This window comes from Saccoglossus kowalevskii, chromosome 18, assembly GCF_978046115.1.
Source record: "Saccoglossus kowalevskii chromosome 18, keSacKowa6.1, whole genome shotgun sequence".
In the NCBI taxonomy this organism is placed as follows: Eukaryota; Metazoa; Hemichordata; class Enteropneusta; family Harrimaniidae; genus Saccoglossus; species Saccoglossus kowalevskii.
The window spans coordinates 26387197-26414699 of record NC_140658.1 but is presented as its reverse complement, the minus strand read 5'-3'; the positions used below and the strand labels follow the sequence as shown (position 1 = coordinate 26414699).

Sequence of the window (27503 nt, the reverse complement as noted above, 5' to 3'; positions counted from 1 at the left end):
TTTAGTTGTATAAGTATCTGTCGGGCACCTCTTTCCATTTATTGCTTTGTAGTTTTACCATTTTTCATATGGGTGTCTTTTCTCAGCCCATGTTTCTGATTAAAGGGACTGAGCTGCCCATTATGCCCAACAGTACTGTGTATGTGTCTTGTGTTTTGGTAAGCCACTAATTCCTAAGTAAAAAAAAAAATAGAAAATACATAAATTAGTAATTAACTTCTTGGGGTGATATAATAACAAATTTAAACAATTATAGAAAAGATATTAAATGATTTCTATTCTGCTGTATTTGTAAATTGATTTTAAATCAACCACTGCTACACTCCTGCAATATTTATAGGCTAACAACAAGTTAACTTGGTTACATGATAAAATTTTAACAAATGCACAGGAACTTGGACACTTTTATCGAATAAACTAAACAACTTGCTAAACAACAGTGGTCTATAACACTCCCTGTAGCAAGGTACCTAAAGAAGTGTTTAAAAATAGGACAGCAACTCCAGTGACAATCTTCTGTCACAGTTTAAGTTTTGCATTTTGTAATAATTTAATCTTTATATTTTTTTTCTCTCTGTAATGTTTTAACTTACTAGTAGTTTGTTTTATTTTATCTATTTTTTCTTGTAACTATTTATTCCTTCTTAAACGTTTGTAAACATTGCCAATCCCCCAGGGGAATGTGTAAGTGTTAATAAAACTATTATTATTATTATTAGTAGTAGTAGTAGTGATTTTTAATAAGCAGTTTGACAAGAACAAGTAACGTAAATGAAAGCAAAAAAACGTACAACGTTAAGCTTTGGGACCCTGCAAGTAGGCCAGTTTCACTGGTTCTCACCACAAGGGGGTGGTTACGATCCCCCCTACCAGTCCCAAAACAGAAATAAAACACACAACAAAGTTTAAAAACTACGTGATAATACTACCAGTTGATTTATTTGTGATGAAATGTGGACATGATTTAAAATGACAGTAGGCGGGTTCAGTGTGTGAAAAAACAATACTTTATTTGAGATTTGACAGTCACCCGTGACACGACGTGGCGGAGCGTACTCAGGCCGCCCAACGTAGCTAACTAGAAGCTTGGTGTTTATAGCACCGTACCAGCAAAATTGTGCGCAGAGAACAAAAAACAAACACAGTGAAAACCATCATTGCCACCTAATGGTGTGAACTAGTCACGTGACATTAGAACAGCGAAACGAGACGGCCAGACTTAGGATATCAAAATAGTATGAATAGTAGTATGAACACGGACCGGTAATTAATAGTAACTCATGCCCAATTCACACGGTCGATTAGCTGCGGTTCCGTAGCTCTTTGGTGCGACATACAATCGAATATCGCCCTAACAATTTCATTTGGACGTCTTTTTTTTAAATTTTGTTGTTGTACGTCGAAAATATAGCAGTCGGCAACATAGGGCTATGATTCCACAGCTAACGGTCGATGCGAGTTACACGCCCGGCTGTGACAGGGCTGTGTATCTGATTGTTTGAAACCCCTACCCCTTATCAGACAGAAATAAGCCCAAATTGCCTACTCCTTTTCAGACAAACTGGATATTTGACACCCCTTTCCAGACAGTAAGCATATAAATGGTACCATATCGCCAACTACTGCTTCCGAATCACTGTGACCATGATCAAAGCCGACCCCATGCTGAGTAAGAAAACCGTCATCGACTCCATGTATGTATTGGGGTCTAAAAACTAACTCTGCGACGCGATTGTGCGACTCGCCGAATGTCGATTATTGCACTCTGCGACTGGATCGCAGCGTCACTCTGCGAAGAGCACGATTCCTATCGGTTGGTGGGTCGAACAGCGCGAATCCTAATGGTCGATGTTCACTGCATGACTTATAAAAAATTAAATTTAAATGGTAAAAATGGGACGGTAAAAAAAAGTGTGTAAACACTATGTACCGGCGACATGCTGTTCGGTGATGGCAAGCACATGGAAGACAAATTGTGGGACCAAACAAATAACACATGGTTTACGGTGATTACATACATCACACCGCTGGCTAGAAAAATTAAATAGTGTAACGTGCACGTTGGTTTTGACTGCCTATTTACGGTGTAACGTTATCGCCATCTTGGAGTTGTAAGGCTTCGTCCTGACGACTATGCTCATTAGCATAGGCGGCAGCTTCAAAGCGAGTAGAATGCGAAGTACTTTTCACGCGTTCTGCAACGAATGTTGTACGTCAGCTTTGACTTTGTTGAGCGCATCAGGGAAAATAATTTGCATGCAGTGAAAAAAAAAAATCATTCACGATGTGCAACGTTTTGCCATGGCAGCAGTTGTTTTCAATCGTCTGCCTTCGTTTAGATCATAAACGGACTCCAAACTTGTGGTCTACGATCGATTAGCTGGTATTTTAACCAGAAATGAAATATTTTGTAACAGTTGTGAAAAGTAAACAGAAACGGCGTTGGTTTGTGGTATGAATGGAATTATTTTTGTATCATAATTTTCGAAGTCAGTATTACTGAAAATTATGGTTTATTTTTTTTTTAAATGAACGCCAAATTTCGGTGGTTCATATTGATCTTAATGTAGCGGGAGGGGAATTTTTTTTTGTCTTCAATAGTTGAAAATTTGTACCTTGATTCATCATCCCAGCTTTTCGAAATTTCGGAAAGACCAGCGCTCAAGCGCTAACACTACTACCGTTTCGTTAATATTTGCATAATGTTTCTAACATGTACATGTATATGTATACATTCATTGTACTACCGGTAATACTTGTTGACGATTCTGATAGAACGGGTGACAAGCTTCCTGTCGCAAACAATGCATATTTATCTAACGTCCATTGTCAGCATTATTATCAGTCAAGACTTCGTCTGAGAAATCGTTTTATTTTCTAAGTCTATATTCTATTTTAATAACACCATCTTACTAACGCAATGTCGATGTAAAAAAAAGCAATGACGCCAATGACAAGACGAGGAAAAGAAAAATCTGCAACTAAGGGTCATATTTACTAATTTAGACTTGCCTACAGCCTGTCGTGATTCCGATATAAAATTACAGGACTTTCGCGTTCACCCCTCGTTTACGCAATTTATATTTATTTTTCAGGAATGTTTCATCTAGGTCATATTATGACCAACCTCGCGAGTGGTTCGAAAGGGACGACTAGGCTGAAATATTCGCATCAACGCGAAAGACTTTCAACTACTTAACCGATGACGACACCGATACGTGAGACCGTTGAGGGTCGGTGATCAGACGAGGAAGTGAGTACAGAAAATCTGTTGTTCGTCAACATCGGCCAAATAAACAAAGCCATCGTTCCGTTTATGCAGAGAGCGTGACACTGCTGTTTTAGTTTTCTATCTTCAGCAGTAATTTCAATCCATCACATAGCTTTACGTTTTTGTTCTCTTAATATTCTTAATAAAACGATATTGATTGCCTAGAAACAGTTTGACCCGCTACACGCTTTATTTGGGAATTTAAAGTGATGAATATAGTCATAACAAATTATACTTGCTAATGAAACAAAAATAACGTAACATCGTGTGAAACGTACTTCGCGCTCTAAATATTATCTTCTATTTATCAGTCCGAGCAGCGTTTATTTATTTATAAACTACTATTTAGCTTTAAAGCTGCCGCCTATGCTAATGAGCATAGTTGCGGACGAAGCCTTACAACTTCAAGATGGCGTTAATGTTACCAGCTCCCTAATGTTACACCGCAATAAGGCACCCAACACCAACGTGCATGTGTTTTGTAACCCCTTTCATCCCCTCCGGGGATGTTATATAAGTTAATAAATCAATATTAAATACTTGCTATTACCGAAACGTGCGGCATGTCGGCGGTAAATACTTGTTTACCGTAGTTCGCGAGCAGTCGGCGAAATAACCATTTAAAGCGCGGCTCCGCAATCCCAGGAATTGCACCAATGCATCATGGGAAATGTAATTTGCATGGTCCGCCCAGTTGTTTACTTGGTACACAGCTGTTATCATTTCAACTGAAGGCGTTAACTCCGTAAGCTAACATCATGCATTACGCTATTATCTGATTTGAAAGGACTTGCTGAATCCCGTTGTTCGACGTTCACTGGGCCTACGCACTCTTTTGAAAGCCGTTTTCTGTGTTTGTTTCGCTCGTGGTCGACTGTAAAGCACAATTTCTGTAAATGGCGTTACGGCATTGTAAGGTTCTCTCTGAATTGAGCTCATGCCTTTGCTTTCTTGATATTGTACTAATATGTTACAAGTGCGACCTTTTTATACAATGTATTTATTCATTCACTCGTACGTTACGAGTGCGACGTATTCATACTACGTACTGTGCTATGTTGCCCTTTTCAGGGCCAACAAATATTCCAAAAAGAGAACTACCGTATTGTCAAATACTTGCATCATGAAATAACTGTAGTTTATTTGAATGACCTACACAATGTAGTTGTCGTACAACGTTTGCCATAATATGTCTTGTCGGCTCGGCAATAATGACGTTATGCAACGTCAAAAAAACAAAAATAAAAAAAACTTTATTATACGTATACGGCTGTGCGGCACGGGTCCGACGCCAAATATACATAAATATATGCGCGGCTCATACTAATACGTGACAAAAAGGGCTAAATATTTCACTGCAGGGACATGTTTCAGGGAACATTATAATTTTTTGTGAGACCTTTCAATTTATTTATTTCGAGAACGAAGAGAAATTTGAGAAGCATACTCGACATATTGTAGGGGACGTATTTGGGACTCCCTCGACTCTTTTCATCGATATCAGCCCTGTAACCGCGAATGTCTTTCTTTGCACACACACACTACAGAAATTATTGGTATGTTTACGCAAAGTCCCTCCCCTCTCGCGCACACCCCAGCTCGTGCGATTCGCACTCGCTCGGATCGGACCGCTTCGTGGAGCGCCGACGATGTCCCCTGAGATGAACGGACGGACAAACAGCTCACAGCATATCATTTCTTATTAGCTCCACGATATCACTTACATGATCAACTCCGTAATTACATAAACATACCTAGAGATTGAACAAATAACTCGGGATTAACACCTTACATTTGCATAAACCCATGACTGACAGCCAGTTTGAGCAGTCAAAACGACTGTTTGAATCATGCTTTTCCGTCGCTTTTACGCGGAAATCGCACTGACATCGCACCAAACTCGTAAATTAACATCGCAGTTGTATCGCGGACATATTCATGTTTGTGTACAACATGAAAATAAAGCACCACAGGCGTTAAGATTGCCGAAAAGAGTGATTTTGCAGAGCACCCCAAAGAGATGTTTCACGCTTGAGTGTCATTTGCATACTGAAAAGTGGCGGCCATCTTTCCTTTTATACACCCAGACCCGCGGTTTAAAACTAAACATTTCCATAAGGCATGCTGTGTATCCTTACATCGATCGACCATTGGGATTCACGCTTTTCGACCAACCAACCAATGGGAATCGTGCTCTTCGCAGAGTGACACTGCGATCCTGTCGCAGAGTGCAATAATCGACATTCGGCGAGTACCACAATCGCGTCGCAGAGTTAGTTTTTAGACCCCCATCATACATACCTCGAGTCTCCGGACCTTCGCCCAGTCAATCTTTCCCTGGAATCGTCTCCTTAGTTTCATCTTCACACCGTAACTAGTATATACCAGTTTCAACTATCAGATTTCAGACAAACGTCGTCGATCATTCGTAAAAGGCGAATAATCTCTATCTCAGTGTCTTCGTCTAAACGCCTTCAAAATCAGTAACTGCATTCAAAACTAAACTGTTCACCGATCTGAAACCCTGGTCAGTTGTTTTGATTATCTGTCACGTAGATGTTAACCCAGATGCAAATGTGTTTCATGAAACGCTGCTGCAGTATTTGCCTTCACATCGCTCCTGAAAAGATGCCAATTTTCACCTTTGTCAAAAGTCAGTGAGTATTGTTCTTGTAAATTCTTTATTGTTAACACTATGTGTGTTTTTTTAGTTGGTTTTGGTATAAGCTTGTCTCGTATACATGTATTTTCATTTTCGTTTTTGCTTTGAGGATGTTGTGTGTGTGGGGGCAGTCGCTACGCTGGCAAGCAAAATGGCTGCCAGGTAGCTGTGGGTCCAGAGCTCTTCTTTTGTCTTTGTAACGGTATGTTAGTCATTCCTGCTACATTTGATGTCCCTGAAATTGATATTTTTGGATATTGAAATTTTATGGACACTGGGCTATGGTTTCTCCCACGGACCTGCGTAACACAAACGTGCTACGCAACATGGCATCGCGAATAAAAGTCGGCAAAAGCAGTATATTTTTTTGCCTCACCTAATCGAAACTATTGCCAATCGATATGTTTATGCTGGCTGCCAGACTGTTAACCATACTGTTCTTGGGGCTGACCCGCAAACCTAGATTCAAGTGTCAGTCAATCTTTAGTGTTTTTATAGTACGTTAAATCCATTCCAGAAATGATTAAAGCTGACAGACTTGTCAGCGAGCCTATGGGATTGTTTTTTGGATACATTAGATATTGTAGACCAGGTGTGTGCTGAATGTATTTCCGACATTGGTGACACATTTATTCATATTGAATCATTCATAAAGCCAGCCACTAAGGTTGTATTGTCGGGAGAACCGCCCTTTATACAAAATAGCTTACTTGAAGACCAGTTCTAAAGTTTTGGAATAATTGTGGGTTCTGTGAGGATTATTCCTTTCACTTTAAAGCAACGTGAACTTCGTCACGTCATGTCTTTTCGTAGACAAATATACATAGCAACTGAACTGGATAACTAGATGTTTTAAATGTGGTTGTATAAACTGAAGGCTGGTTTTTGAAATAAGGAAGCGATGCGTGTCAGCAGTACGTTAGATGACAAAATGTTTATTACACACTGCATACATTTGATATTGACAAGATACAGCAAACTTGAAACTGCCCGGGATATGTCCGGGTGGCACTTAAATAGCCGTCAATTTCAGGCGGGATTGCATAGCATTTCAGATTGCATAGCAATGATTGGTAGATAAGTAAGATGGGTGGTTGGATAAAAGAAACGATAGCTGATTGGGCAAAATTAACTTTAGAGGATTGGCTTACTCGTATGCAGCCAGAATCCCAAATCCGCACCAAGCTCGATGATAAAACATTCAACAATGAGCGCAGCTGTATAATTTACTTGTGGACTGACGAGCAGACACGTCACAAGTGCCACGCGTGAAAACGATAAAAATTATAAAACTGATGAAACAAACAACGTTGTTGAGACTGATAAAGCCTCAGCATTAAAAATGCCAAAACAATGAACAAAGCGCAAACTGCGACAACCTTAAACTTACATACATTACTGGATGATATATCTACAATTTTAAACAGTCTGTGCAGGAAGTTCTGCCCAGACCTGTGCGCTTTCTGAATTACGTCCAAAAGAAATTTGAAATATTGGCGAGAGAGAAAATTCGCGCACAGTGACCACCCAATGGAAACATTCTTTGAAAATAAGTAAGAGTAATTAAGAAATAGACTTAACAGAAAATGCGAGATCTGACATATTGAATTCAAAACGTGGTCTTCCAACAACTAAAGGGAAGAAAAACAATAAATTGTAAATGCTAACTAATAAATTAATATATTGTTTCTATATCATTATTATTCATAACTATGACAGCTATTAGAACAACTACATAGATCATACGAGGTGGTCATGATGCTTACAAACAACGTCGAGTTTTCTGTATTCAAATCATTCAAGTAATATTATTTTTTTCAAAAAACGCATATAACTATTTCTGATGAATTCAAGTGGCAGATTGTATTGCGATGAGAAATGTTTTTTTCTCACAGTAATAGATATTCTTCCGGAGATGCAATTCTCACTGACAAAAAACTTCTTGCTGGCTATTTATCACACTACTAGATGACCTCCCACCTCTTCTGATCATGTTTCTACATCCACAAATGGTCGTCAAAGGCAGGAGTGTTTCTATCATAATGTCTGGTAACTGTAATTGTAATTTGAATCCAAATATGGATAGGGCCAACAATCTCGAACCGGAAATGCCGTCCTCAGTATTTCTATCGAATATTTCAAGACGTTTCAAAATAATTGATGCATTGAGACAAACATCAAACCATTGTGCAACTACACACAATGTCGATTTTATAGTCTGTATGTACCAAGAATACTGCTCAAGAATGCAACAAGCAACCATTCAGTCACACTTTCCTTTATCTGAATATTGTCCAGTCACGTTCACACTGTCCTGTGTGGGAATTCAATTTCAATCTTTTTCATGGAGTAAACAAAAGTCACGTTTTAAGTCAGTTCATCAGTCGTGGGATATAGGAAAACTCAAAATCCTTACTAAACAATATACTGCGAAACTGAGTACTGTAAAATGACTAATTTTCACTGGGTTTAAATTTCACTGATTTACCATTTCAGGCATAATCAGTGGGTTTTAAATTCACGGTTTCGTCATTTAGATAATGTGTTCTATGCTAAATTTTACATATTCACTGGGTTTTAATTTAGGGCATTTTTCCAGTCAGCGAAATAAGCTAAATTAAAACCCAGTGAATAATTAACCCCTTTACAGTACCTTATAGCAAAGCGTAATTTAACAAGTGAAATCGCAGGTATAGAAAAAGATGTAGATAATAACAAAAAAAAAGAAATGTGTTGGGGAATCTTGTACGATTTGAAGCCAGGGGTCGGCAATAAAAGAACACCACCGACTGCTAAACGAGAGTGACGACCCTAGCCACCTCATTTGTTTTTGAATGAAAGGGTAAACAAAGTATAATGGTCCAACCACAAAAACAGACGGAATTATAACTAACCCACCTGACCCCGTGTCTACAGATTGGTGTGACACGCATAATTAATAAGCTTTAACATAAGTTAAATATCTTGTTACTCTACAGTGCATTTAGCACCAAAACACACAACATGATATAGAACGACATTTTTCCTCAGATATTGTACCTAACTTTTTGTTAACCACTACCTACTACCCGTATTCGATGAATCAGTATTCAAACAGATGGCGAACTGCAGCGGCGCCTTTAATCACGGCGCATATCTCACTAGCAGGTTTGCTATTATGCTCTCGTATTAGAGACACGGATAAGTGCAGCCGGTTGGTTCCCGTACGTCATACTCTCAACAAGATCGTCAAACTGTTAATGAATTCAAATACATGTAATGGCGATCCATTAGTTTGGTACATATTCAGTCCACCTAAACACAAAAACAAAGTCGACACAGCGGAGCTGTTCATATTACTAATTGTCCATCGTTGTCGTCAACTTTACAATTTCAACTTCTTCTTTGAAACTGCAAGTCAAAATGTTTTCAAGTTTGATATGCAAGTACATTGGATGGCTCTCTCTAAGATTTGTTCATTTCATGTCAAAATCGCAAATTCTTTTTTTTTTGCTGAATAGTTTTCATTACCGGAACAATTTCCTAGCCACAAAAAGCCGAGTAGCTGAGGCAGTTACTCGGGTGCGATAAAATGTCGTCGTCATGTGGAGTTTGTTCACTTTTTTGAATATGGGTCGTAAAAGGTTATATAAGCTAGATTAGAAGGCAATGCCTGAGACGAAGTACTCATAAATACTTTCTTACGCGTGGAACTATTTTTTTTGTTTTTCACGATGTGTTCTTTATATACTCTATATTTATGACAATAAACATATACTGTTGAAAATGTTATTTAGTTTAGAGCTCCGTGGAGTTGTCTTTATCGTCATATTTTAACATGAGTATTCAATCTGGAACGGCCTCTTCACTTCGCCCTTACTCGTAAGGATATGCAAATGTGACCTTTATGCAGTCTCAGTCTTATAAACATTTTAAATATATATATCAATATTTCATAATTTTAAATATGTATTTATTTAAACTACATATTAATTTCTTCCTTCTTTTTTTAATTTTTTTTTTAATTATTAGTTTAGCACTTGACTGTATGTTCTCTTCAAACAGAATGATGTCAATAAAGTATTATACAAGTAACCTGTAGAATGCTGTGTGGGTAATATTTTTATATTGATTTTTGTTGCATTTGCAGCAAATAGTTACCAAACAATGAAAGATCGATAGGATTGGATATACCTCTCAGCTGGCTTCACATGCATAGTTCAAGACAGCCTAACCGGTGCTTATACCAGGATTTGGTTACAGCACCTAGGCGGTATGTGGTTACAGCTTCATGTTCCGAGTAATTGCAAGAAATTGACATGATAATAGAAATTCATGAAAGACTGGCACTCCCATGCAATTAACAGCGAGTGAAATTCCTGGGATTGAAACATATATTTTGAAGTCACTGATGTAGGCAATGAATAACTCGAAGTTGACATAAAGACGTGGTAGTTTATTTAATCAGTGCTCAACTAGAGGCTGAAATTATAATTAATTTGTTTATTTCAATTTCTCCTGAAGTCAAATAGAATACACTGGTGAAACACGGTTGTAACCGTGGGTGAAATGGTGTTTTGGAATGTAGTTTACATTGTGTATGGAGTGGTAGGGTCGGGTGTAATTTGTTCATTTCCAACTCTTATGAAGTCACGTAGAATTTCACTTAATTTATTTGTGCTGACATGTTTTCAAGCATTACATGTGAATCCAATTTCACTGTGCTGTGTCTCAATAGAGTATGAGGAAATGGCATTTTCACTGGAATTTATTTCAGGGAAAAAAAGTTTTCAGTGATAATGAAGTATTATGACAGAACCCCTTACCCTCCCCATGGCTTTCATTGCGTATGGAAGTTATTTTCACGAGTGATGCGGTGTATCCTGCTGTCGTACTTTCACGAGCGAAGCCACGGGGAGGGTGTGGAGTTCTGTTATTATTACATATGTCCCATATTTGATTATTACATATTAAAGAAAGAACGTGCAACAAACCGGGATAGCAATTTAGGTCGGGGAACCCAATTGCCCATTAATATGCTCCAAGACAGTCCTGCGACCTAGCGACGCGTGTCAGTGTAGAACGCGTGTCAGTGTACGTGTGAAAATAATATAATCAGACGTCTAATTTGAGTCGTCCAAATAAATAACTCTTGGATGTTTGAGCTTCATGTACGTCGCTATATCGAGTCCCATATCGAACAGGACGCGGCACGACGACTGTCGCCCTTTAGTTGGGACCACGACAGAACCAGAACTTAAACTGGGCGACTATGATACACGGTTTATGTTGAAGTTAAAAGTTCCTCCACAGATATGTGCATTGGCAAACATGCCGTGCAAGTGCGGTACTCCACTGACGGAATGACTTTCGTTGACATCGGTCGTCGCTGACTCGTGAGCTGCTCACTACAACTTCGTTTGTGATGTTGCTTCCTGGTCGTGGATAGACTGAGTCTTGGTTACCGGTTAAATGTTGCTCATTTGGCGTAGGTAATCTTTATTTGGAACTGAGTAACGCCGCAACGTCGCCAGCAGAAACCTCCTGGTATCTCGATGTTGATGGTTGCGGCTCCATAGTAATCGCTGATTTTACTGCGGGTCCAGGCTGTGGGTGGATCTTCCGAGAGCCCATCAAGATTTATAAAACTCAGTTTCCAGGTGGTCAACATACATTAAGTTCTCCCAATCCTAGTATTCTATGTGATGTACATCTAACATGCCAAAAATGCTGGTGAACGATTTGAACCTGACAAAAATAGCAAACGAAAATGTGTTTACAAAATAAAAATAGTGATTACTTGAAATAGATAACAGGAAGGGGAGGGGTAAAAAAAAAGTTATATAACATTTTATTATTCAATAATTTATTAAAATACATAAGTTTGTCCAACTCCCTGTGATACAACACCTCAGACATAGCTCATTGTACTCGGCTTCAGTGTGGGCACAAAGTTACTATTTGAATTTTTGATATCTTTTTTCATTAATGAGAAAGTTGACCCCAATGTTAGAGTAACTGTTCTCCAGGAATGGCTTTTTAACTCTTTGTTCATACTTGACAGGCAGGTCGTACCATCACTAATTGGAAAAACAATCCTGACCCACCGCTACCATGGCAAAGCCAAATCTGTTTATTGAATACCTTCGCCCCACATTGTTACACTGTCAACGTAATCCCAACGCAACTTTGAACTTTGAATAAAATGTAAATGCTGCCTCCAATCTAGAAAATACTATCGCAAAACGGTTGGAAATAATATATTTAACAGCTGAATACGTCCTAGCAATAAAATAAAGTGACTTCTAAAGACTGAATGTTATTTTGCGAACCTCGTATAAGGTGCCCAGTTTTAGTTATAAACCGACGTTAGCTTCACGTTCATGTCCTACCATGGTAACAGCCGAAAACATATTGCTTGTTTTTTACCGGCTTGTTTTCAATGGCAACCGAAGTATTTTTATCCAGTTCAAATCGTTCAGCAACATTTTTGGCATATTAGGTGTACATCACATGGAATACTACGATTGAGAGAACTTGATGTATGTTGACTGAGTTTTATCATAGTACGAAGTACCAGGAGGTTTCTGCTGGCGACGTTGCGGCGTTACCCAGTTCCAAATAAAGATTACCAACGCCAAATGAGCAACATTTTAACTGGTAATCAAGATTCATTTAATCCATGGCTAACAAGCAACATCACAAGCGAAGTTGTAGCATGCAGTACTAGTAAGTCATCCCGTCGGTGGAGTACCGCTGTAGCACGGCATGTTTGCCTTCAGCATTGTATTCAAACGAATCACGTGGTGTGCTGTTCTCGTTCAAACCCGGGATTCGATCAATAGGGGAGTTTCAGTAAGAAAAACACATTGCAAATCATGCAAGTTCAAGATTTTCAAACCAATATACAAAAACAGAAATGCTCAGAGATGCAAAAGAAGGATAGATATTAATTTTCACTATACACATCTCTGTTGATACTATCCCTCACATATTCTACTCCTAATTACTCCTGCGTAAAATGGACTTGCCTCTTTTCATGTTGACATTCAGAGTAAAATCATGTGACAGGCTGTTAAAATTGGCTGTTGCATACTCTTTCGCCGGTCTGGAAAATGTGTTTAATTAGCTCTCATTCAAGCAACAATGCAGATTTCCCAGTGGGAGTGAAACTATTCGACTCTGCCATTAAAAAATAGGGGTGTTTTCAGCAAAAAACGAATAACCCTGAAATGCACACAGCATACTGAATTTCGGACCAAATCGTGCATTACTTACAGCAGCAGAATACCACAGAAATATCAGACAAAACATGAAAACACTATTTATTGTATTTCAGCCTGAACCCTCTATATTGCAATTCAAGGAATTAACCCCATATGTGCATCCATTTCCCACCTTGGTATCACCCACCCCTGAAAACAAACTCTTAATACCATGCTGAAGCGTTTGGTAAAAAACAACTGGTGTCCAGTTGAATTTTCAGTGACGGCATTTCGTCGAACTTTATAGAAGCGTACATGATTTGCTAATTTGTCCCGTAGTTGTATTAGTATGGCCACTTTCACGTATGAACAGGGATACATCATCTAGGCAGTGGATGGAGCGAGTCGATGGGCAGTCGCCAAAGTACGACAAATCCACGCAGACAATAACACGAAGTGACTTTTCCAGGGTGGTCGAAACGTTATGATATGTCTCCCTCGCCTGATATGGTGCTATAGTGACACAAACGCGCACTCCACGTGATTTTCTAAACTGGCAGGTCAATCGATGTCTAAAAGTAGTTCCAGTCAGTACACATTTGTTTACACATTGTCATGTGGCATAAGATAACAATCTTGATAACTAATTAAATAAGACTAATTTCCTGATAACCAAGTGAGGAAGTGAGGTTACACTCTTTTAATGGGTTGTTCCCGTAATGTGTGATTTCTGGTCAAAATTGATATTTTGACTTTTTCTTTGAAACCGTAATTCTGAATGCTTTCAAATTTGGTATATAGTCACCTTTGGAGGATCTCTCTCAGAGTTGTTCATTTCATGTCAAAATCTTAAATTTTGTATTTTTGATGAATGATTTTTGTGATTTTTGGTCAAAATTGATATTTTTGACTTCTTTGAAACCGTAATTCTGAATGCTTTCTAATTTGTTATATATGCACCTTGGGTGGATCTCTTTCAGATTTGTTCATTTCATGTTGATATTTTCTCTAATTTTAATGAATATTTTTGTAATTTTTTCTAAAATGTGATATTTTCAACTTCTTGTTGAAAACCACAAGTCTGATTGCTTTGATATTACATATAGGTACTACATGCGGACTTCTCTCAGATTTGTTCATTTTGTGATGATATCTTTAATTCTCTAATGTGGGTCAATATTTTTGTCATTTTTGCTATAAAATGATATTTTCGAGTTCTTGTTGAAAATCACAAGTCTGATTGCTTAGATATTACATATTTACTACATGTGGTCCTTTCTCAGATATGTTCATTTTGTGACGATATCTTTAATTAATGATTTTTTTTGTCATTTTTGGTGAAAAGTGATATTTTCGATTTGTTGTTGAAAACAGAAAATATATATATATATATATATATATATATATATATATATATATATATATATATATATATATATATATATATATATATATATATATCTGTTCTATTTTTATAGAAGAACCTTCCCAAATAAAAAAAAAATCTAAAATTTAAAAATATAAGAGGTAGTCACTAAACCATGTACTTTCACACACAAGCAAGAAAATAGACATGTTGGTGAACTAGCCTTGCACTGTGAGTGTTTTATTGTTTACTCTCCAGTTTTTTCACAAATAAAACAATTAAAAAAAAAAAGAACTGCAGACCACACTTCTTTATATTTTTTTAGTGGGCAAGCTATGTTTCCACATACAAAAATACACATACTATTTCTATTTTATTTATTTTATTTAAAAAAAAATATTTTAGAAGCATAACAATACAACGACTAGATTTGGTGTCACAATTTGCTCCCAATTCATACTGGAATATTGCCAGCAATAATTAATAAAGCTTGTTCAGAAAACCATTTATTCCCAACATCATATTCAATGGCTAGTTCTCAGGATCTACAACAGTAAATAAATAAACAGAAATCATTTTGATGCGTGGTTTTTAGACGACACTGCCATATCGCACAGATATTCAACACCACCATATCGAATTTGGATTTGGACCATACCATTTCAAGCTGCAGGGTGTCTAAACAATGAATCAACAAACAATTAACACATCTTCCACCCACCACACAAATTTTAGCCACAATTGAAAAACCAAGAAAGCAACAAATATCAGGCTGCATCTTGAAAACAACGAGATACCGCATTACAATCAGTCATTACAAACATGAAATCCTCCACCCCTCCCAGTACACCCTACAGCATTAATGGTTCCTATACTCATTTGCATCTATGTACAACAAACTTAGCCAATAGATGCACCTGACTCATCAAACTGTTGATCAACCACTCATTCTAAATATTGTGGAGTGAGGGCGCTATTTACTAATGAGAGGAATCTTTTAAACGAATTAATCAGATCTAATATTACTAGCAGTGAGTATCTAGTTTTGCTATAATTAGAGAAGGTATACAATTCACTCACCTGTAAACATACTATGGCATGACTTATAACTTGTTCCTATAGATTTGGTAGCCTAGGCGTAGTGAATACATCTACGATATACGTATCCGATATAGAATTTGCTTTAGTTCTGACATTAAAATAAAATATTAAAAATAATTTATTATAATTCTGTTCTATTTTTATAGAAGAACCTTCCCAAATAAAAAACAATCTAAAATTAAAAAATATAAGAGGTAGTCACTAAACCATGTACTTTCACACACAAGAAAGAGAATAGACATGTTGGTGAACTAGCCTTGCACTGTGAGTGTTTTATTGTTTACACTCCAGTTTTTTTCACAAATAAAAAAAAATTAAAGAAAAAGAACTGCAGACCACACTTCTTTATATTTTTTAGTGGGCAAGCCATGTTTCCACATACAAAAATACACATACTATTTCTATTTAATTTTATTTTATTTAAAAAAAAATATTTTAGAAGCATAACAATACAACGACTAGATTTGGTGTCACAATTTGCTCCCAATTCATACTGGAATATTGCCAGCAATAATTAATAAAGCTTGTTCAGAAAACCATTTATTCCCAACATCATATTCAATGGCTAGTTCTCAGGATCTACAACAGTAAATAAATAAACAGAAATCATTTTGATGCATGGTTTTTAGACGACACTGCCATATCGCACAGATATTCAACACCACCATATCGAATTTGGATTTGGACCATACCATTTCAAGCTGCAGGGTGTCTAAACAATGACTCAACAAACAATAAACACATCTTCCACCCACCACATAAATTTTAGCCACAATTGAACAACCAAGAAAGCAACAAATATCAGGCTGCATCTTGAAAACAACGAGATACCGCATTACAACCAGTCATTACAAACATGAAATCCTCCATCCCTCCCAGTACACCCTACAGCATTAATGGTTCCTATACTCATTTGCATCTATGTACAACAAACTTAGCCAATAGATGCACCTGACTCATCAAACTGTTGACCAACCACTCATTCTAAATATTGTGGAGTGAGGGCGCTATTTACTAATGAGAGGAATCTTTTAAACGAATTAATCAGATCTAATATTACAAGCAGTGAGTATCTAGTTATGCTTTAATTAGAGAAGGTATACAATTCACTCACCTGTAAACATACTATGGCATGACTTATAACTTGTTCCTATAGATTTTGTAGCCTAGGCACAGTGAATACATGTACGATATACGTCTCAGGTAGTGAATTTGCTTTAGTTCTGAAATTGAAATAAAATATTAAAATTAATTCATTAATATTACATGCAGTGAATATCTAGTTATGCTTTAATTAGAGAAGGTATACAAATCACTCACCTGTAAACATACTATGGCATGACATATAACTTTTAGCCCTAGGGGGGGTCAGTCTAGCCACAGTTCAAATCTTTTAAAATTTCATTTCACAGGTAGTGATTCAGCTTTAGTTCTGAAATTAAAATAAATTAAATTATTAAAATCAATTCATTAATATTACCAGCAGTGAGTATCTAGTTATGCTATAATTAGAGAAGGTATACAATTCACCCACCTGTAAACACACTATGGCATGACTTATAACTTGTTCCTATAGATTTGGTAGCCTAGGCGCAGTGAATACATCTACGATATACGTCTCAGATATTGAATTTGCTTTAGTTCTGAAATTAAAATAAAATATTAAAATCAATTCATTAATATTACTAGCAGTGAGTATCTAGTTTTGCTATAATTAGAGAAGTATACAATTCACTCACCTGTAAACATACTATGGCATGACTTATAACTTGTTCCTATAGATTTGGTAGCCTAGGTGCAGTGAATACATCTACGATATACGTATCAGATATAGAATTTGCTTTAGTTCTGACATTAAAATAAAATATTAAAAATAATTTATTATAATCCTGTTCTATTTTTTATAGAAGAACCTTCCCAAATAAAAAAAAATCTAAAATTTAAAAATATAAGAGGTAGTCACTAAACCATGTACTTTCACACACAAGCAAGAGAATAGACATGTTGGTGAACTAGCCTTGCACTGTGAGTGTTTTATTGTTTACACTCCAGTTTTTTTCACAAATAAAAAAAAATTAAAGAAAAAGAACTGCAGACCACACTTCTTTATATTTTTTAGTGGGCAAGCCATGTTTCCACATACAAAAATACACATACTATTTCTATTTAATTTTATTTTATTTAAAAAAAAATATTTTAGAAGCATAACAATACAACGACTAGATTTGGTGTCACAATTTGCTCCCAATTCATACTGGAATATTGCCAGCAATAATTAATAAAGCTTGTTCAGAAAACCATTTATTCCCAACATCATATTCAATGGCTAGTTCTCAGGATCTACAACAGTAAATAAATAAACAGAAATCATTTTGATGCGTGGTTTTTAGACGACACTGCCATATCGCACAGATATTCAACACCACCATATCGAATTTGGATTTGGACCATACCATTTCAAGCTGCAGGGTGTCTAAACAATGACTCAACAAACAATAAACACATCTTCCACCCACCACATAAATTTTAGCCACAATTGAACAACCAAGAAAGCAACAAATATCAGGCTGCATCTTGAAAACAACGAGATACCGCATTACAACCAGTCATTACAAACATGAAATCCTCCATCCCTCCCAGTACACCCTACAGCATTAATGGTTCCTATACTCATTTGCATCTATGTACAACAAACTTAGCCAATAGATGCACCTGACTCATCAAACTGTTGACCAACCACTCATTCTAAATATTGTGGAGTGAGGGCGCTATTTACTAATGAGAGGAATCTTTTAAACGAATTAATCAGATCTAATATTACAAGCAGTGAGTATCTAGTTATGCTTTAATTAGAGAAGGTATACAATTCACTCACCTGTAAACATACTATGGCATGACTTATAACTTGTTCCTATAGATTTTGTAGCCTAGGCACAGTGAATACATGTACGATATACGTCTCAGGTAGTGAATTTGCTTTAGTTCTGAAATTGAAATAAAATATTAAAATTAATTCATTAATATTACATGCAGTGAATATCTAGTTATGCTTTAATTAGAGAAGGTATACAAATCACTCACCTGTAAACATACTATGGCATGACATATAACTTTTAGCCCTAGGGGGGGTCAGTCTAGCCACAGTTCAAATCTTTTAAAATTTCATTTCACAGGTAGTGATTCAGCTTTAGTTCTGAAATTAAAATAAATTAAATTATTAAAATCAATTCATTAATATTACCAGCAGTGAGTATCTAGTTATGCTATAATTAGAGAAGGTATACAATTCACCCACCTGTAAACACACTATGGCATGACTTATAACTTGTTCCTATAGATTTGGTAGCCTAGGCGCAGTGAATACATCTACGATATACGTCTCAGATATTGAATTTGCTTTAGTTCTGAAATTAAAATAAAATATTAAAATCAATTCATTAATATTACTAGCAGTGAGTATCTAGTTTTGCTATAATTAGAGAAGTATACAATTCACTCACCTGTAAACATACTATGGCATGACTTATAACTTGTTCCTATAGATTTGGTAGCCTAGGTGCAGTGAATACATCTACGATATACGTATCAGATATAGAATTTGCTTTAGTTCTGACATTAAAATAAAATATTAAAAATAATTTATTATAATCCTGTTCTATTTTTTATAGAAGAACCTTCCCAAATAAAAAAAAATCTAAAATTTAAAAATATAAGAGGTAGTCACTAAACCATGTACTTTCACACACAAGCAAGAGAATAGACATGTTGGTGAACTAGCCTTGCACTGTGAGTGTTTTATTGTTTACACTCCAGTTTTTTTCACAAATAAAAAAAAATTAAAGAAAAAGAACTGCAGACCACACTTCTTTATATTTTTTAGTGGGCAAGCCATGTTTCCACATACAAAAATACACATACTATTTCTATTTAATTTTATTTTATTTAAAAAAAAATATTTTAGAAGCATAACAATACAACGACTAGATTTGGTGTCACAATTTGCTCCCAATTCATACTGGAATATTGCCAGCAATAATTAATAAAGCTTGTTCAGAAAACCATTTATTCCCAACATCATATTCAATGGCTAGTTCTCAGGATCTACAACAGTAAATAAATAAACAGAAATCATTTTGATGCGTGGTTTTTAGACGACACTGCCATATCGCACAGATATTCAACACCACCATATCGAATTTGGATTTGGACCATACCATTTCAAGCTGCAGGGTGTCTAAACAATGACTCAACAAACAATAAACACATCTTCCACCCACCACATAAATTTTAGCCACAATTGAACAACCAAGAAAGCAACAAATATCAGGCTGCATCTTGAAAACAACGAGATACCGCATTACAACCAGTCATTACAAACATGAAATCCTCCATCCCTCCCAGTACACCCTACAGCATTAATGGTTCCTATACTCATTTGCATCTATGTACAACAAACTTAGCCAATAGATGCACCTGACTCATCAAACTGTTGACCAACCACTCATTCTAAATATTGTGGAGTGAGGGCGCTATTTACTAATGAGAGGAATCTTTTAAACGAATTAATCAGATCTAATATTACAAGCAGTGAGTATCTAGTTATGCTTTAATTAGAGAAGGTATACAATTCACTCACCTGTAAACATACTATGGCATGACTTATAACTTGTTCCTATAGATTTTGTAGCCTAGGCACAGTGAATACATGTACGATATACGTCTCAGGTAGTGAATTTGCTTTAGTTCTGAAATTGAAATAAAATATTAAAATTAATTCATTAATATTACATGCAGTGAATATCTAGTTATGCTTTAATTAGAGAAGGTATACAAATCACTCACCTGTAAACATACTATGGCATGACATATAACTTTTAGCCCTAGGGGGGGTCAGTCTAGCCACAGTTCAAATCTTTTAAAATTTCATTTCACAGGTAGTGATTCAGCTTTAGTTCTGAAATTAAAATAAATTAAATTATTAAAATCAATTCATTAATATTACCAGCAGTGAGTATCTAGTTATGCTATAATTAGAGAAGGTATACAATTCACCCACCTGTAAACACACTATGGCATGACTTATAACTTGTTCCTATAGATTTGGTAGCCTAGGCGCAGTGAATACATCTACGATATACGTCTCAGATATTGAATTTGCTTTAGTTCTGAAATTAAAATAAAATATTAAAATCAATTCATTAATATTACTAGCAGTGAGTATCTAGTTTTGCTATAATTAGAGAAGTATACAATTCACTCACCTGTAAACATACTATGGCATGACTTATAACTTGTTCCTATAGATTTGGTAGCCTAGGTGCAGTGAATACATCTACGATATACGTATCAGATATAGAATTTGCTTTAGTTCTGACATTAAAATAAAATATTAAAAATAATTTATTATAATCCTGTTCTATTTTTTATAGAAGAACCTTCCCAAATAAAAAAAAATCTAAAATTTAAAAATATAAGAGGTAGTCACTAAACCATGTACTTTCACACACAAGCAAGAGAATAGACATGTTGGTGAACTAGCCTTGCACTGTGAGTGTTTTATTGTTTACACTCCAGTTTTTTTCACAAATAAAAAAAAATTAAAGAAAAAGAACTGCAGACCACACTTCTTTATATTTTTTAGTGGGCAAGCCATGTTTCCACATACAAAAATACACATACTATTTCTATTTAATTTTATTTTATTTAAAAAAAAATATTTTAGAAGCATAACAATACAACGACTAGATTTGGTGTCACAATTTGCTCCCAATTCATACTGGAATATTGCCAGCAATAATTAATAAAGCTTGTTCAGAAAACCATTTATTCCCAACATCATATTCAATGGCTAGTTCTCAGGATCTACAACAGTAAATAAATAAACAGAAATCATTTTGATGCGTGGTTTTTAGACGACACTGCCATATCGCACAGATATTCAACACCACCATATCGAATTTGGATTTGGACCATACCATTTCAAGCTGCAGGGTGTCTAAACAATGACTCAACAAACAATAAACACATCTTCCACCCACCACATAAATTTTAGCCACAATTGAACAACCAAGAAAGCAACAAATATCAGGCTGCATCTTGAAAACAACGAGATACCGCATTACAACCAGTCATTACAAACATGAAATCCTCCATCCCTCCCAGTACACCCTACAGCATTAATGGTTCCTATACTCATTTGCATCTATGTACAACAAACTTAGCCAATAGATGCACCTGACTCATCAAACTGTTGACCAACCACTCATTCTAAATATTGTGGAGTGAGGGCGCTATTTACTAATGAGAGGAATCTTTTAAACGAATTAATCAGATCTAATATTACAAGCAGTGAGTATCTAGTTATGCTTTAATTAGAGAAGGTATACAATTCACTCACCTGTAAACATACTATGGCATGACTTATAACTTGTTCCTATAGATTTTGTAGCCTAGGCACAGTGAATACATCTACGATATACGTCTCAGGTAGTGAATTTGCTTTAGTTCTGAAATTGAAATAAAATATTAAAATTAATTCATTAATATTACATGCAGTGAATATCTAGTTATGCTTTAATTAGAGAAGGTATACAAATCACTCACCTGTAAACATACTATGGCATGACATATAACTTTTAGCCCTAGGGGGGTCAGTCTAGCCACAGTTCAAATCTTTTAAAATTTGATTTCACAGGTAGTGATTCAGCTTTAGTTCTGAAATTAAAATAAATTAAATTATTAAAATCAATTCATTAATATTACCAGCAGTGAGTATCTAGTTATGCTATAATTAGAGAAGGTATACAATTCACTCACCTGTAAACACACTATGGCATGACTTATAACTTGTTCCTATAGATTTGGTAGCCTAGGCGCAGTGAATACATCTACGATATACGTCTCAGATATTGAATTTGCTTTAGTTCTGAAATTAAAATAAAATATTAAAATCAATTCATTAATATTACTAGCAGTGAGTATTTAGTTTTGCTATAATTAGAGAAGGTATACAATTCACTCACCTGTAAACATACTATGGCATGACTTATAACTTGTTCCTATAAATTTGGTAGCCTAGGCGCAGTGAATACATCTACGATATACATCTCAGATATTGAATTTGCTTTAGTTCTGAAATTAAAATAAAATATTAAAATCAATTCATTAATATTACTAGCAGTGAGTATCTAGTTTTGCTATAATTAGAGAAGGTATACAATTCACTCACCTGTAAACATACTATGGCATGACTTATAACTTGTTCCTATAGATTTGGTAGCCTAGGCGCAGTGAATACATCTACGATATACGTATCAGATATAGAATTTGCTTTAGTTCTGACATTAAAATAAAATATTAAAAATAATTTATTATAATCCTGTTCTATTTTTATAGAAGAACCTTCCCAAATAAAAAAAAAATCTAAAATTTAAAAATATAAGAGGTAGTCACTAAACCATGTACTTTCACACACAAGCAAGAGAATAGACATGTTGGTGAACTAGCCTTGCACTGTGAGTGTTTTATTGTTTACACTCCAGTTTTTTTCACAAATAAAAAAAAATTAAAGAAAAAGAACTGCAGACCACACTTCTTTATATTTTTTAGTGGGCAAGCCATGTTTCCACATACAAAAATACACATACTATTTCTATTTAATTTTATTTTATTTAAAAAAAAATATTTTAGAAGCATAACAATACAACGACTAGATTTGGTGTCACAATTTGCTCCCAATTCATACTGGAATATTGCCAGCAATAATTAATAAAGCTTGTTCAGAAAACCATTTATTCCCGACATCATATTCAATGGCTAGTTCTCAGGATCTACAACAGTAAATAAATAAACAGAAATCATTTTGATGCGTGGTTTTTAGACGACACTGCCATATCGCATAGATATTCAACACCACCATGTCGAATTTGGATTTGGACCATACCATTTCAAGCTGCAGGGTGTCTAAACAATGACTCAACAAACAATAAACACATCTTCCACCCACCACACAAATTTTAGCCACAATTGAACAACCAAGAAAGCAACAAATATCAGGCTGCATCTTGAAAACAACGAGATACCGCATTACAACCAGTCATTACAAACATGAAATCCTCCATCCCTCCCAGTACACCCTACAGCATTAATGGTTCCTATACTCATTTGCATCTATGTACAACAAACTTAGCCAATAGATGCACCTGACTCATCAAACTGTTGACCAACCACTCATTCTAAATATTGTGGAGTGAGGGCGCTATTTACTAATGAGAGGAATCTTTTAAACGAATTAATCAGATCTAATATTACAAGCAGTGAGTATCTAGTTATGCTTTAATTAGAGAAGGTATACAATTCACTCACCTGTAAACATACTATGGCATGACTTATAACTTGTTCCTATAGATTTTGTAGCCTAGGCACAGTGAATACATGTACGATATACGTCTCAGGTAGTGAATTTGCTTTAGTTCTGAAATTGAAATAAAATATTAAAATTAATTCATTAATATTACATGCAGTGAATATCTAGTTATGCTTTAATTAGAGAAGGTATACAAATCACTCACCTGTAAACATACTATGGCATGACATATAACTTTTAGCCCTAGGGGGGGTCAGTCTAGCCACAGTTCAAATCTTTTAAAATTTGATTTCACAGGTAGTGATTCAGCTTTAGTTCTGAAATTAAAATAAATTAAATTATTAAAATCAATTCATTAATATTACCAGCAGTGAGTATCTAGTTATGCTATAATTAGAGAAGGTATACAATTCACTCACCTGTAAACACACTATGGCATGACTTATAACTTGTTCCTATAGATTTGGTAGCCTAGGCGCAGTGAATACATGTACGATATACATCTCAGATATTGAATTTGCTTTAGTTCTGAAATTAAAATAAAATATTAAAATCAATTCATTAATATTACTAGCAGTGAGTATCTAGTTTTGCTATAATTAGAGAAGGTATACAATTCACTCACCTGTAAACATACTATGGCATGACTTATAACTTGTTCCTATAGATTTGGTAGCCTAGGTGCAGTGAATACATCTACGATATACGTATCAGATATAGAATTTGCTTTAGTTCTGACATTAAAATAAAATATTAAAAATAATTTATTATAATCCTGTTCTATTTTTATAGAAGAACCTTCCCAAATAAAAAAAAATCTAAAATTTAAAAATATAAGAGGTAGTCACTAAACCATGTACTTTCACACACAAGAAAGAGAATAGACATGTTGGTGAACTAGCCTTGCACTGTGAGTGTTTTATTGTTTACACTCCAGTTTTTTTCACAAATAAAAAAAAATTAAAGAAAAAGAACTGCAGACCACACTTCTTTATATTTTTTAGTGGGCAAGCCATGTTTCCACATACAAAAATACACATACTATTTCTATTTAATTTTATTTTATTTAAAAAAAAATATTTTAGAAGCATAACAATACAACGACTAGATTTGGTGTCACAATTTGCTCCCAATTCATACTGGAATATTGCCAGCAATAATTAATAAAGCTTGTTCAGAAAACCATTTATTCCCAACATCATATTCAATGGCTAGTTCTCAGGATCTACAACAGTAAATAAATAAACAGAAATCATTTTGATGCATGGTTTTTAGACGACACTGCCATATCGCACAGATATTCAACACCACCATATCGAATTTGGATTTGGACCATACCATTTCAAGCTGCAGGGTGTCTAAACAATGACTCAACAAACAATAAACACATCTTCCACCCACCACATAAATTTTAGCCACAATTGAACAACCAAGAAAGCAACAAATATCAGGCTGCATCTTGAAAACAACGAGATACCGCATTACAACCAGTCATTACAAACATGAAATCCTCCATCCCTCCCAGTACACCCTACAGCATTAATGGTTCCTATACTCATTTGCATCTATGTACAACAAACTTAGCCAATAGATGCACCTGACTCATCAAACTGTTGACCAACCACTCATTCTAAATATTGTGGAGTGAGGGCGCTATTTACTAATGAGAGGAATCTTTTAAACGAATTAATCAGATCTAATATTACAAGCAGTGAGTATCTAGTTATGCTTTAATTAGAGAAGGTATACAATTCACTCACCTGTAAACATACTATGGCATGACTTATAACTTGTTCCTATAGATTTTGTAGCCTAGGCACAGTGAATACATGTACGATATACGTCTCAGGTAGTGAATTTGCTTTAGTTCTGAAATTGAAATAAAATATTAAAATTAATTCATTAATATTACATGCAGTGAATATCTAGTTATGCTTTAATTAGAGAAGGTATACAAATCACTCACCTGTAAACATACTATGGCATGACATATAACTTTTAGCCCTAGGGGGGGTCAGTCTAGCCACAGTTCAAATCTTTTAAAATTTCATTTCACAGGTAGTGATTCAGCTTTAGTTCTGAAATTAAAATAAATTAAATTATTAAAATCAATTCATTAATATTACCAGCAGTGAGTATCTAGTTATGCTATAATTAGAGAAGGTATACAATTCACCCACCTGTAAACACACTATGGCATGACTTATAACTTGTTCCTATAGATTTGGTAGCCTAGGCGCAGTGAATACATCTACGATATACGTCTCAGATATTGAATTTGCTTTAGTTCTGAAATTAAAATAAAATATTAAAATCAATTCATTAATATTACTAGCAGTGAGTATCTAGTTTTGCTATAATTAGAGAAGTATACAATTCACTCACCTGTAAACATACTATGGCATGACTTATAACTTGTTCCTATAGATTTGGTAGCCTAGGTGCAGTGAATACATCTACGATATACGTATCAGATATAGAATTTGCTTTAGTTCTGACATTAAAATAAAATATTAAAAATAATTTATTATAATCCTGTTCTATTTTTTATAGAAGAACCTTCCCAAATAAAAAAAAATCTAAAATTTAAAAATATAAGAGGTAGTCACTAAACCATGTACTTTCACACACAAGCAAGAGAATAGACATGTTGGTGAACTAGCCTTGCACTGTGAGTGTTTTATTGTTTACACTCCAGTTTTTTTCACAAATAAAAAAAAATTAAAGAAAAAGAACTGCAGACCACACTTCTTTATATTTTTTAGTGGGCAAGCCATGTTTCCACATACAAAAATACACATACTATTTCTATTTAATTTTATTTTATTTAAAAAAAAATATTTTAGAAGCATAACAATACAACGACTAGATTTGGTGTCACAATTTGCTCCCAATTCATACTGGAATATTGCCAGCAATAATTAATAAAGCTTGTTCAGAAAACCATTTATTCCCAACATCATATTCAATGGCTAGTTCTCAGGATCTACAACAGTAAATAAATAAACAGAAATCATTTTGATGCGTGGTTTTTAGACGACACTGCCATATCGCACAGATATTCAACACCACCATATCGAATTTGGATTTGGACCATACCATTTCAAGCTGCAGGGTGTCTAAACAATGACTCAACAAACAATAAACACATCTTCCACCCACCACATAAATTTTAGCCACAATTGAACAACCAAGAAAGCAACAAATATCAGGCTGCATCTTGAAAACAACGAGATACCGCATTACAACCAGTCATTACAAACATGAAATCCTCCATCCCTCCCAGTACACCCTACAGCATTAATGGTTCCTATACTCATTTGCATCTATGTACAACAAACTTAGCCAATAGATGCACCTGACTCATCAAACTGTTGACCAACCACTCATTCTAAATATTGTGGAGTGAGGGCGCTATTTACTAATGAGAGGAATCTTTTAAACGAATTAATCAGATCTAATATTACAAGCAGTGAGTATCTAGTTATGCTTTAATTAGAGAAGGTATACAATTCACTCACCTGTAAACATACTATGGCATGACTTATAACTTG

The 27503-nt window shown here is 35.2% G+C and overlaps 1 protein-coding gene and 1 long non-coding RNA gene across 4 annotated transcripts in view; one reads left to right on the top strand and one right to left on the bottom strand.

Moving 5' to 3' along the window:
- LOC144361486 (uncharacterized) lies at positions 1-5690 on the bottom strand. The gene is made up of 2 exons (XR_013422386.2): positions 5573-5690; positions 1-173 (listed from the first exon to the last, which is right to left on the bottom strand). It is a non-coding gene; the product is annotated as an uncharacterized LOC144361486 (long non-coding RNA).
- Positions 5691-5802: 112 nt separating this feature from the next.
- The window catches only part of LOC102802574 (NXPE family member 2-like), a 99206-nt gene continuing 77505 nt past the window's right edge, over positions 5803-27503 (top strand). The window contains exon 1 of one of the 3 annotated variants that reach the window (XM_085493380.1): positions 5803-5928. Coding sequence is in view for 1 of the 3 variants with exons in the window: in XM_085493379.1 (XP_085349505.1) it covers positions 5828-5924 (97 nt within the window). In the remaining 2 variants the exon portion in view is untranslated. The remainder of the gene's footprint in view (positions 5929-27503) is intronic. The other 2 variants (XM_085493379.1, XM_085493381.1) reach the window with 2 other exon arrangements.